Source organism: Hermetia illucens, chromosome 7 (genome assembly GCF_905115235.1).
Source record: "Hermetia illucens chromosome 7, iHerIll2.2.curated.20191125, whole genome shotgun sequence".
Classification (NCBI taxonomy): Eukaryota; Metazoa; Arthropoda; class Insecta; order Diptera; family Stratiomyidae; genus Hermetia; species Hermetia illucens.
In genome coordinates, this window is record NC_051855.1 from 13,172,772 (window position 1) to 13,186,928 (window position 14,157).

At 44.4% G+C, this 14,157-nt stretch overlaps 1 protein-coding gene across 5 annotated transcripts in view; it reads right to left on the minus strand.

Annotated features, from left to right (window-relative positions):
• Window positions 1-14,157, minus strand: part of LOC119661030 (rap guanine nucleotide exchange factor 2) — a 46,339-nt gene that overhangs the window by 17,891 nt on the left and 14,291 nt on the right. For 2 of the 5 annotated variants that reach the window (XM_038070191.1, XM_038070190.1), the window contains exons 1-4: window positions 8,096-9,518; window positions 7,667-7,742; window positions 355-1,137; window positions 44-244 (exon numbers count right to left, since the gene is read on the minus strand). In XM_038070191.1, coding sequence (XP_037926119.1) covers window positions 44-244; window positions 355-1,137; window positions 7,667-7,742; window positions 8,096-9,033 — 1,998 coding nt within the window. In that variant the 5' untranslated portion in view covers window positions 9,034-9,518. Of the gene's footprint in view, window positions 1-43; window positions 245-354; window positions 1,138-7,666; window positions 7,743-8,095; window positions 9,520-14,157 lie in introns of those variants that run through there. The other 3 variants (XM_038070193.1, XM_038070194.1, XM_038070192.1) reach the window with 2 other exon arrangements.

Consider the following 14,157-nt stretch of genomic DNA (forward strand, 5'->3'; position numbering starts at 1 on the left):
ATTCGCTAACTTCGCTAACGATAGAGAACGCGGTAATACTCACATCCATACTTTCAGCGAGATCCTCCTCGTCTGAATCAACAACAGATTCCACGAGCCCGCTTAAATCTACCTCATCTGCATCTAAGGATGAACTATGAACTGAAGTCATGGTGTCACTACCGCTATAGGCCGAACTTGTGTCACTTGAATGTGATCCACGATTGCACTTTTGATACAGTTCGGGCCGATTACCACCAGAGAACTAGAAGGAATTTTAAGAGTTTACGCTGAAGTCAATCCTGGAGAGGGTCATACTAGGAGACCCAGGGAAGATCTTTAGGATCCTTACCCCTTGTGTAATGGGATACTTACACCGGTCATTGTATGGCGTAAATGATGATGATCCATTGCTGTTGTTGTTATGGTCGGGGTGAGACATCCAGCACTGGCCCGATGCTGATGATAGTTAAGGTTCAATGCACCAATAGCTGCTGCAAGATCGTTTCCACAACCTATACCGCCCGGAGTACTACTTCGATGATGGATTTGATGAACAGGTAACGGTAGTGACGGGAGTTGATGCTGCTGATATTGAATATAGGATGCAGCAGTTCCACTTCCTCCTTCTCCTCCTCCTCCTCCTCCGCCACCACCCCCGCCGATATTATGCTGCTGCTGCTGCTGATGATATTGCTGTGACGAAGACGTTGGTGTGGGCGGTTGTGAAGAGCCACCACCTCCCTGTGACTTATGGGTTCCACCTCCACTAGCACTTGTTGGTGTACAACTTCCGCTATTTGTTGTATTATTACCGCAACTACCAATCCCCACAACATTCAATCCTTCACCGGCAACACCTCCTGCCCCACCTGTTGGTGATGTCTTAGTGGTTAAAGACAATGCAGCTTGATTATAGTGTTGATGAAGCAATGAATGATGCTGATGATATTGATGATGATGATTTATATGATTTTGCGGTGATAATACTGAAGATTGATTTTGATTTGCAGGCGATGTATTGACAGCAGCAATAATGCTAGTTGTAGCAACAGCAACAGACGAAGAACATAGATTAGCTGCACTGACCTGTTGTGGTTGACGAGGTTTATATTGGTATGGTAGATTATATTGTGGATGAATTTCAGGGTAGTCAATCTAAAATGAAATAGATTCCATTTTTGGCTCTTGGTTAATCATTCAGAAGAGTTCAAATAAAAGGCGAAAACAAGAGGAAACACTAGCCTAAAGTGAAAGAAAAACAGACTTAGAAAATGCCATGAAAATAAATTTAAAGGATAAAATTGGGTCTGGATGATGCGATGGTCTAAGAAGCTGGGGCGAGGATCCTCAGAATACTCGCTTCCTCCAAATTAAGCGGGAGTTCCAGCGATATAAACTGGACATTTTGGATCCTCTCGTCTTGCGGCAATGTCTTTTTGTACTCTGCCTACCCAGCCTACCACTAGGTAGCAGAAACGAGTCCGAGCTTGGGTTGCTTTTGACGGCTACCGCAAGGCGCGGCTCCCTTGACCTAGGACTCGGTTTCTGGCAGAGTTCTAGCTGCTAGATTTCGGTCCAGGTTAAGGACCATCACAATTATACAGTGCTACGCACCAATGGAGACTTCCGATGTACTGGAGAAGGATGCTTTCTACGAGAAATCTTGGGAATCCGAAACCTTTCCCAGGGAGTGGAAAAAGGGGATGATCGTCAACATCTCAAACAAGAAGACCCATTTTAAGTGTGATAATTGGAGGTATATCTGCATACTCCCTGCTGTCGCAAAGGTAATAGCTAAAATAACTCTGGAACACATCAAAGAACATCTCGGAGGACGTGGAGGACAATGGAAAATGATATTTTTCTTGAAGAACCTCGGCTACGTTGATAACGTTCAAATCAAAACCACTGCACATAACAAAAACACAAAACCCATCACACTTTAATAGTTCAACTGCTAGTTCCCCAATTTTTATTTCTTTTTAAAGGTTCTGTCTGAAATAAAACCTTATTAAAATCGATTTAATTTCTGTCGGACCATCTGTCTGTCTGTCACACAAGATTTACTCCGAAACAGTTGGGGATATAAACAGAAATTTGGTGAAAGTATGTGGTCTGTGAAGCCCCTGTCGCCCCCTCTGGTTCTGAGGGTTGGCCGACTATAAAAGACAATGAACGGCATCTTGCGATAATGGAGACGAAGATGTTGCGCTGGATTGGTGGCGTGACACGGCTTGGTCACATCCGAAATGGGGATATCCGTGATCGATATGGGGTTGCAACGAGAGAGACGTTTTCCATGGTATGGTCATGCAATTCACGCTAACAAGAATTCATTCTCCAACATTGGTGTGAACATCGAAGTCGACGGTAAACGACCAAAAGGCCGACACTTTGAATAATTTTAATGGGAGCCCAGGGACACGAAGACAGTACCCAATGCGGTTGAGAGTTGCTCAGCAACATCAGGGTAGCTCCTCAGCCTTGGATGTTTTGACGATTATGTCGTCAACCACCAGGGTCAAACCAACTTAACGAATTTATCGTTCGCGCCTATTAGTTATGTCACGGATTTGGAACCGAATTCAGCAGGGTACAGACACCGACTCGATGATGCGTTAATACCTCGATTTCCACAATCAATTAATACCGGGTGACGGGAAAAATAATCGAGTTGCCCTTCCAACTAGGCAATTTTCCAGGAGTCGGTGTGGGGTCTTTAACAAACCAAACTGAATAAAGTGTCTGTAAGGCACCCCATGAATCCAGTAGTCAGTGGCTTAGTTACTGGGGATATCGACTCAAAGCTAAAGGCCTCATGCCTTTGGCTGCATATCACGTCACCTTCACAGAATATGCTGAGATTCTCCCAGACGCTAGATCTCAAAACTGCGACAGAGTTTCATAGTCTAATCATTGCGCTTGCCACGGTTATTCGTCTCCACAATTAACATCTTGAAGTGCACTAGACATAACTCTAGGGAATACTCAGATGAACGAACTGGTCAGAAATTGAATGGTGTCGGATGAGCCCTCTATGTCGGGTCACAAAATAATCAGATGCGACATTGAAAAAGGATAATAAAGAATCCTAGGTGAACGGATTGAGACTCCTATGCAACGTACCTGAACCACAACATGCTCACCTACAAAGCGGCGGTGATATCAGGAGCCATAGTGTGTGGAAGACCTCAACAAAGTCGTCATTGACGCATATGAGGACAGCTGTCAGGCTAAGGCAGTTAAGTCGCCAAGGGATGCACCATGAGGCTCGACAACTCTTCAACCAAACAAAACAAACTTAGAAGCTAGGATAAGGTAGGTAGTAGGAACTTTTAAACCACTGAAATCACCAACACTAGTCCAGAGAGGTCTAGAAATCACCTTGGAGTCTCTTCTAAAGCTGGTAAGAGCAGCAAGAGGAGAGCATTGACAGCTTCCAACGACCTCTGAATGAGACGGCAATACCCCCAATCACATGAGATGAGCTGCTGGATGTTTTCGGTAGAATAGGGGACAATAAAGCCCCGGGCCTGGAGAGAGTACGGAATAAGACCCTTAAGCTTGCCGTGAAATCTAGACCGGACATTTTCGCTGAGTTATTTGAAGCATGCATGTCCGAGGGGTATTTTCTGCGGCATGGACACGACGATACTACTGCCAAAGCCTGGTAAACCTCCAGGTGAGCCAACTTCCTAAAGACCTATATGTTTTTTGGACACTGTAGGGGAAATAGATTACTCCCGGTCGTTGAGAGCCAGGGAGGCATCTCAGATTGACAGTATGGGCTCCGTAAAGCCAGATTTGCATTGATGCATTGGTACAACGCATAATATCCAATCTTAAAAAGCACGGCGAAGAAAGGCAAACTTGACTTATTTCAAGGACAGCCTGCGCCGGCTATGTGAATTGTGCTTTGATTCCTCTCAGGTGATCCGTGGGTTCCACGTTATCGCTTGCGAGGACTAATTCTCCTGGGACTTTCTCGGTTCGTGCATTGCTAAAACCAGCGACGCCTGGGAGGGTATAAAGCTTAAAGTCATCGCCTACGACGAGATTCCCAGGAGACCGGTCACTGACATCTAGTTGCTGAAGATCCGCATCCCTGCGTCTTCAAAACCGCGGAAGTACTGGCGATACTGGAAGTCTGTCGATGGCTAGAGTATGATCCGAGTACCAAGCGTAACAGCCATTCTGATCGACAGCCAAGTGGCCTTGTACTCAGCGACAACATTCTACACGCTGGTGGGGCAGTGCAGAAACGCGTTGAACAGTCGGGGCGGCATGCTCAAGCCCTCCCTCTTCTAGGTTCCCGAGCATAGAAACATAGAGGGGAATGAGCGGACTGGCGGATTGATCAGGTGGGGCTCTGCTCTTGGTGCAGTCGGTGTCTCGCTGACGACTGTAAAGGACGAAATCTACTCGCACTACTTAGCGGCCGCGGACCTTAGATAGCTCCCACCTTCCCTTCAAATTTCGTGCCAATCGGTACAGTCTGTTCTGAGAATAATGCGTGTGGCAGGCAGACAGACCCTGAATTGATTTTAATAAGGTTTTGTTGAAAAAAATAAGACTTTTCCAACTCCTCCTACTATATAAAATCTTATGGAAATATCTAAAAACGTGCCAATATAAGACTGAGATGCAAGAGACGAATTCATCGATCCTTAGCATGTAGCATAACCACAAGTATTCTGCGTCATATGTTATGTTGTATTCATCAGCACCTGAACTGCTTTGCAGAAGAAAATAAAGAAAAGCAAGAAAAGCAGCGACATACAGGGAGAGCTTTTTGTGGAAAGCCAATGACTCCTACAACTATTACCTCCCAGACTATGTGAATGCACTGATAGTGACAAGGCGACTTGAAAAAAAGGATTACTGATGATGATACCTTTGAGTTTCATCTGACATTTTACATTCAAATTTCGTAGCATTTTAAAGCTATATATTTATGAGAGAAAAAAGCTTCTTTGTCTAAGTTTATTTTCGTCAGATAATCTGGACGAGACGGGGACACCAAATAGAGGCAAGGAGCAGGATTAAACTTGACGAGTAAATATGGAAGGTGATGGATAAAGACCGAAAAGTATAAAAAAGGAATGAGTTATGATTCTCATGAGAGTTATACTAGAGCAGAGGAAAATTCCTGAAATTTAGAGAGAGATAAGGCAGGCGAAAGATATCCAGAGCAACTCTTGGAAGAGCAGGGAACGAGCGTGATTATGTGTTTTTTTTCATGGAGTCATAAAAATTAAAGTTAATGAAACGATGGTGAAACTGCCCTAAATGGCAGGAACAATCTCCCGGAAAGGTTAGGCAACGATTACTGGATTACCCATAACAGACTGTTTCAGGATAACCCTAGTATAAACTAACCTGGAGAAGCATTTAATTCAAAATAAATCCCCATGCTTTGTATTGAGAATCATCCCTATGCCCTCCGGCCCAAATAATTTAAATTTTGCTTCCTCGGGGAAGATGGCTCTTTTCCAATCATCGACTGTCCAGTTGGCGTGCTGCTGACCCCATAAGAGCCGGTTAGGCGTCGTTTTTTGCATGAGCATTGACTTTCTGGCATGCATCGAATTTTACTGTTTTAAAAACATCCCCCGTACATAACCGCCTCCAAAGATGCCCTTCGCGTTTCTATCGCAGATGATCAAACGACCATCATGAGTGGTCGAAGACAACCTAGAGGGCAGAGTCAGTGACGCCGCGAAAGGCCAATACGAGAACTTAGCCTTCCCACTCATTGGCGCCACTATCGAAAGAGAAATTCACTATAGTGTAGTACATTCTCGTAGACGCCCACTGCCAAAATTCCAGCCGAATCTGACTCGCAGAGAAATCAAAAAGCGCTTGGCTTCTGTGCATGGAGACTACTCGTGCAATGGCGACTGTTAAAAAATTGGTTTCTGATAAGCCACGCCCAGGTGTCTCGAAAACGGCTACTACGGAGGATAATGTGACAAAAATTCAGGATCTCGTATTGACAGACCGGCGATTGAAGGTGTGTGAAATAGCTGAGACAGGGGGCATCTCAAAAGACCGTGTGAAAAATCTGCTGGTGCGATGGGTGCCGCGTTTGCTTACTCCGGACAACAAGTGCAACCGCGAAACCATTCCAGAGCAGCGTTAGACGCTGTTTAAGCGCGATCCGAAGGCGTTTCTGCGTCGTTCCATGACCGTCTTCGAAACATGGTTCCACTGGTACACCAGAGGTCAAAGAGCAGCGGAAACAGTGGACTTCACTTGGCGAATGTGTTCCGAAGAAGGCAAAAACTGTCCTATCGGCTCGAAAGGTGATAGCCACCATTTTCTGGGATTCACAAGATGTGATCCGAATCGACAATTTGTAGAAGGCCAAACGGGTCACAGAGCTCTGTTATATCGAATTATTGGGTCGATTCGAGGCCGAATTGCAGAAAAAGGCCCCATTTGGCGAAGAAAAAGATGCTCTTCCACCATGACAACGCACCTGCGCCACTGCCACCACGTCCAAAATGGGCGAGTTGGGCTACGAACTGCTACCCCCTCCACCGTTTCCTCCAAATTGCGATTTCTTTTTGTTTCCAAACTTTAAAAACTAACTCGCCCGGCAGAAATCAAGTCAAATGAGGAAGTCATCGCCGCCAAGGGGGCCTACTTTGTAGACCTCAAGAAAACGTATTTTTCAGACAAGTTAAAGAAGTTAGAGGATAGCTCGTCTTCTTCGATTAGAAGAGTGTGATCCATCATGAATTCCTTCCATAAAGTGAAACAATCAATCGTTATCGATACCTCCAAACCCCAAAAAAACTTAACACCAAAAGATTGGTCAGAAGAGGACAGAATTTTGGGCAACAGGCAAGTGGTTTTTCCACCATGACAACGTGCCTTGTCACACCGCGCTCCTCATTCGCTAGTTTTTTTTTGCCAAAAAGTCGATGAAAACCCTTCACCATTCCCTCTATTCTCCTGACCAAGCTCCGTGTGACTTCTGGCTGTTCCCAAAACTCAAGTATCCAATGGAAGGACAACGATTTCAGACGATAAGGGAGATCAAAGAAAAAAAAAACGCTGGAACAACTGAATAGCATCCATGAAACAGTTTTCCAGATGCATGGAACAAACGAAACACCGGAGGGAGGAAGTGGGGAGAATAAATTAGAACAATTGTAAATATTTGTAATAAAGAGTTTTTGAGAAAGTCCTGGATCTTTTTGACGTCATAGTAGTTTGATTTCATTCAAATATACCAAAACCGTAAAAACTGTCGAAATGTTGAGCGTTACATAGAACCCCCCGCCCCTAGGAGGGGGGGGACATCAAGTCATTGCATACAAAAGCTTCACAGACTACATACTTTCATCCAATTTTATGACACTAGGATTGAGCCATTTTCGAGGAAATGACTGTAAGAGACAGGATAGACACGACATTAAACGATTTTAATAAAATGAAAAAAAAAATACACAAAACCCTAAAATAAAGTGCTTCGACTAAACAATTTGAATTTAGTCCAGTTCTCATATTTTAAGATATAAGTATCTGTTTGATATGATATAGGAAAGGGTAATAACAGAAGGGATAATGAGATAAAAAATAATGGTAAACAATTTTTCATAATATTTTGCGCCAGAAATTTGCTGTTTATCTTTCAGATTCAAAAATCAAATAGATATTATCAAAATTCACTTACCACTATCATCTCAGATGTTTCGAGAACGAAGCACTCACTGGGTCGTCGACAACTTCCGCCATTGCGCTTCCCAAAACTAGAAATATAATAAAAAAAATACGTGAAAAATATAAAAATAATACAATAAATACGCAAAAAATAATAATAAATAATTAGTTATGGAAATAAAACAGCTAGAAAATATCCTTGTGGATTATAAAAAAAATAATGAATCGTGCAGGGGACCAAAGGACACGTAAAGAACACAGAAGTTGCTTTGGGAGAACTCAGTCCAAAAAGGACTTCGCGACAGGGACGTAGATAAATTGTCAATATTTAAAAAGGACCAGGGGGGGGGGGGGGGGGAGGAGGTGTGTGTGTTTTGGAGGTGGACTAAATGTCCTTGCAATCCTATTCATTCAGATTTTGAAGGATGGATGACCCTCTCACCTTGTTTGCGAATTTGGCGAGACTTGACCAGTTAAACTCCCATCATCCGAAACAGAAGCATTAAAACTTGATGAATTTGATACATTTTTAGCTTGCATATGTTGTTGCACCTGCTGTTGAACCATTAAATGGGTCATTTCTTCAACCGGTGATATACCCCCAGCTGGAGTATTCTCTGCTAAGGATTTACCACGTCGTAATTGCCATGCTCTAGGTGTTGTTAATTGTGAATCGTCCTGTACAGAATGCCGACCGTAACGGTGACGCGGAGGTGTACTACTTTGATGTTGATGGTGATGTGCTATGGCAGAAAGTTTCCTCAATCGACCCGCATCAATAGAAGGCGATGTAGATTTACGATTACGTCGAAAACGATTTGGATGACATTCACCATGTGTTGAATGAAACGAGTTCCATCGACGCATCACCTCACTTGACGCATTTTCAGGCGGTTGACCAGCAACTGAACAATCTGAGGCAGAAGTAGCTGCCGCTCCAGGTGTCACAGCATGACGGGGGCTCCCTCCAGCTGAAGATGTATGACTACTGCCTTTTCGCGGAGTTTTTGGTGTTTCACCACCGTCATCACAATCATCGGCCTCATCATCATCACTGAGGCGGCGCGAAGGATGCTGCTGTTGCCCTCTTGACCGATCCAACGAAAATGCAGAATTCGACAGGATACCTGACGGCCACTTGTTGCCAAAACATCCGAATGGCATGGCTGAAGGTGATATGGACGAAGTTGAAATAGGAGACAGCGATTGTGAGGTGGGATGCTGTTGTTGCAAGAAATGGTGACCCCCCTGTTGCTGGTGTTCACCACTGTAATGAAGCTGACCGCCAATTATTCCACCATCTAAATTATAGTCGTAGGACGTCTCTGATCCTTGGGAATGATGACGACGCCTCTGCGGAGTTACCCTATGCTTAAGCATAGCCGATAATACTTATTATACGGAAGATTGTTTCGGGGTTGCGAAAAAGCTTTCGAGATGAAAACGCAACCAAATCAACTTGATTTCGGGATCACAACAAATAAATATCTATTTTTCCTTTCAAAAAAAGCCACAATAACCCACTAATCGCGATAATTTTGAATTACAGAAACAATTCCAATCTATGATTAGCTGGGAAAGAACATGGTCAAACTTATCGACACCATTAAACATCGCACGGTCATAGTGCAGACGCAGAGGGAAGAAATTAGTAGAATCACCACCAAGTTTTAGTAAAACGAAGAGGCGTATGTCGGACCGCCTTAAATCGTTTCAATATAATACACAGAACTCACGGATAGACCTGTCGGTAACTAAATTTCGCGCGTTTAATGTAATTCTACAAGAACTGTTAACCACTACGCTGTCCGCCTCTAAGCAAATAACCAAAGAAAAGCGCAAACAATCATCGATGCAAAAGAAAAGAGAGATTGAGAAAGGTGGCAATAAACCATGCTTTACGATGTGATTTATAGGGAGAACCGGAGCTTTTTGTAGTGCTTACAACGGTTGACGGTAGGTGGCACATACATAGATTGAAGCTGCAGATTATTGTTGTGAAGTAGCCGTTGCCAGAGTCCAAATAAAGGGTCCTCATTGGGGTCCTTTTAAGAGAGACGAGCGCCAAACTCCAAAGTTCGTTATTTTAGATTAAAAAAAAGTAACAGATACTATTTAGAATACCCCTAACCAAACATATAAGACACTCAGCACGCTCTAATCAGCCTTATTTCCCCCTCGTCCAGTGCATTTCGCTTTACATCCGATATACCTAAAAATACGGCCCCAATTGAAAGGGAGATAATCCGACTATTGTTCTGCTAAACAGAAATCCATGAAATGTTATCCATCCAGATCCACATCAGATATATTCCCACCTGACGAGCTTCCGATTTCCCGCATAAAATAGATATCAGAGAAAAAGGATAGAACAATGTGAAATATTCCATTGCATTCTGCGCAGGCCTAAACTTCAGGAAAGCTTCTATACAGAAGGACAAAGATAAAATGCACGTTAGGATTCCATACATCTCCCTCGCCCTCTTCTTGAACAATTGCCTTGAAATAATTACAAGTATCACGCAAAAGAGAACGTTAGTAGCGGGACTAGCATGACCAACATAAGATGGTACAGATTTCAGCAAATTGAAAGTCATATCCAGACCATAACATCAGCCATTTCATCGGCCGAGAACGAGGTCAAACGTCTGTGGAAGATGGTTGTTCCTGACACGAAGCGGAAGCGTTGGCGTGAAATTTGGTCTGACTTATCTGTGACGAAAGATGTCAGGTCCTTCTGGACATCCATGAAGGGTTTTCGTGCATACCTCGGCGACAAGTGCCCATGTTGGGATCCTCCGGTGGGCAGTACAGCCCCCCTTCCCCGTCTCTTCCGGATGTCCTTAGATATCCCACTGTTTTTCAGTCCTTCTCTCTAGAAGAGCTGACGGCTGCATTGCTAAGACACAAGCGTGCCTCCGTCCCTGGTATGAAGCATTCTCTGCACTGCTTAAAGGGATTAATCTCAATCTCATCTGGAACAGATTGTGTCCTCCAGAGGACTGGTCTATTATTCGGGTATTATCTATCCCAAAAACACTTGAGGACCCAGAACTGTTGACCAATTACTTCCCTATTCATCATCATCATCAACGGCGCAACAACCGGTGTCCGGTTTAGACCTGCCTTAATAAGGAACTCCAGACATCCCGTCGTTCCGGAGCTTTTTTGACACTGTAAATCCCTTTCTCTAACTGTGGTCCCACGTTGGGCGCCAACTCTGTTACGTACGTAACAGAGTTGGCGCCCAACGTGGGTTTACAGCTATTTCGTACGTAACAGAATTATAAGGTCGATGAACAGCTTCTGAAACGGCCTATTAAGGAGTGTAGTGGGAACCATAAGAAGGCGAAGCGATTGGGCACCTTCGTCGTCTTGCACGTAATACAACTGTCCACATATGACTTCACTTGTTTAGCCATAGGGGGCCAAAAGCACACATGAAGGCACTCAATCAAACCCCCTGTCCAAATTTTCCAACTCGAGGTCAGCTCCCTAGGCGTGCTCTGTTCTTTTGTATACACATCTGTCAGCCACACATAGATCCGAAAGTTGATGAGAGTTGACCTGCATTCGAGCTATCAATAGGAGATATTCCGCAGATTAAGGGGTTGTATCCCTTGACGTCTCATCGAGGGGTATCTGTATGAAGTCGTCTTTAAGGTTAATAGCGGAAATGTATTCAGCCTTAGGCAACCCATTCAAGATCCCATCAATGAGCGACATGAGATAAGCACTGTTTACCGTGCAAAGATTGGCTTTACGTTGAAAAGCCCTGGTGTGAGCGTCAAGCTCAAACTTACAAGAGGATTTTCGCCTGATGAACAAAATCCTCCTAAGTTCGTTGAGGCATCAGAGAACTCACAAACGAAGGAAACTCTGATCCTCATACTAACAAGCTCGGTGAGAGTATACCCCAAAAGAGTGAGAATGCCATCTTTCGGATCCCACGTTGGGCGCCAACTCTTTTATAAATACAGCAACTGTGGCTTACGTACGCAACAAAATTGGCGCCCAACATGGAGCCACAGTTGTTGGTACGTAACGACTCCCATATAGCAACACAGAACAGTCTCAACTTGATCTTGGGATAACTGGATTGTCAGATTTTCGACAGGGAAGCGAAAGCTCTTAATGAGTCGGGCGACATCCAGTTCGGTGCCACCATCCGCAGAAACCACGGTTTCTAGATATACAAATTGATCGACACTTTCGGTGCTCTGGCCCTTGATGCAGATAGAGAAAATGCGATGACCTATCAGATTAAGAACATTCATTTTGTTGGTGTTTATTTTCAGTCCAACTCTACTCGCCTCTCTTTCCAAACCCAGAACCATTTAGTCAACGTCCAAGACCCGATGAGAGAGCAAACAGATGTCATCAGCGACGTCGAACGACGTCATTGTCCAATCAATCCTTCCACGTCCCGCAAACAAGACAGCATAAAAAACGTCACCGATAACAAGAACCGACGACAAGATGAAACCCAGGCGGCGTCCGTTCGGGGCCTCAAAATACTCTGAGATATCACCTCGGCGCAGCATGTGACATTTTGTGCATTCATATCTCGCTCTAATAATAGCTAATAGTTTTCCGAAAGCTTTCTCTAAATCGATAAAGACCAGGTGGAGCGAAGATCTAAGTTCCGGGTACTGTTCCCAAATGATCCGTATGGTGTTGATGGGGTCAATGCAGGAGGATCCAGAGCGGAAACCAGCCTGCTCTCTGTCGATCAAGCTTTCGAAATGTTCTTGGAAGCGTTTCAGGATTCAGTGACTGTGCAGATATCCCCCCAATTGTCAGACTCACACGGGCGCCCTTCTTTGGAATCTTAACGATCCCTATCTGTGGGGAAGATGTCGGATTCCCAAGATTTCCGTACGAGTGGAAGCAGAAAATCTGCAGTAACTGCAAGTGCAGCGATAAATCATTCTGCGTTTGAGTCCACTGATGGCTGATTTCTCTTCTGCTTGGAGGAACAGTTCGTGTTTGCATGTTACTGTGACGCGCTCATTGCTTTTATAGAGGCCTAGCGGCTTCTGAGTGGCATCAGTTGTCACCAGAACCTGAGTGCAAACTTCGAGCTTCTTAGGGCTGCTGACAACTGGCTGAGCATGGCAAGATAGTGGAGCTAGTTTCAATTGGGTCCATTCGATTGTAGATGGTATGCGACTATCTCTTGGTTGCTGAAACCCAGGAGCTTTCCGAGCTCCGAGAAGAGAACAAATTCGGACTGCATTCCCTGGTCTATCATAATTAAGACTGGAACACCAAAGCGCGGAATCCACTCAAGACAGAACGCTCCGCACATGATTGTGGTGTAATTTTCTTCCAAGGGATTATTGCCTCAGTCCACCGAGGAAGTCTCGTAAAGGACGTATAATGTAGAAGTGTAAATGATGTAGAAGGGTTTTGTCGACCTAGAGAAAGGTCCTACTTCCATCCTAACATGACTCCCAAGAATTAAAGTTTTGTTCATGGACGGTCAAAAATAGCTACTAGAGAATAGCCGATTCGTTGTTTGTTTACCCTGATACGCAAAATCGTGCGGAGGCGAAGGGACCAATTCTCTTGAGGCAACCTCAAAAATAAAACGGATTCTTGTCAAAGAACGTAGCCAGAATTTGGGTTATCTACGTTTACAGAACGGAAGGTGCACAGAAAGCGACAAACTATTTGCTTGAAATGCACTTCCCAGGCAGTACCCAAATTCTCATCTCGGGGCCGACAGACAAATACAGTCCTCAACCGGAAGATTGGACTCTGGCATACACAGATGCAAAAAGCTTCCGTCCGATCAGTCTAATTTCCTTTCTGTTAAAAGGACTTGAAAGGCTAGTAGATCGGATCATAAGGGGTACATATGTCCCTAGGTTGCCACTTCACTGTAGGCAACATGGCTACCAGAAAGGTAAATCCACGGAGACAGCACTCCATGAGCTAACGGCAAAAATTGAGAAGACGATATCCGTGCACATTCATGGACGTCGAAGACACCTTCATTTATGCTACTTTTAATCAGTTGGATCCTTCATATGCTAGAGTGGAGGAAGGTCCATATATTGGCCAGCATTATCAGCACTAAACAGCAACAACATACCAAGCCAGTTGGTGTGGAGTTGTCATCAGATGCTGCTGAAACTTGGCTGACTGAACGAAATATTCCTGATGTGGGTGTCAGGGCACTCAAACACCGCTGGTAATGAGGAGGGTGACAGACTGCTTCGTCAAGGTTCAGGATCTACAATGGTGGGGCCAGAACCAGCGTCTAATATCTACTGTAAAGTCTATACTGAAGGGGGATATTGCAAGGATTACAGGAGAAATTTGAACTTCTGCTGGCATGGGAAAACCCGGGGCCACTAGAGCGGCGTTTTTGTTGTCCCCCCCTAGTAAGGCTTTTAACGGGGCACTGCTCCTTAAACCACTACATGGAAAAAATCTGAGTGGCCATATGCAGGCAACATGAGGAGGAGGAGGAGACGGGCACTTCGTATGTAGCTG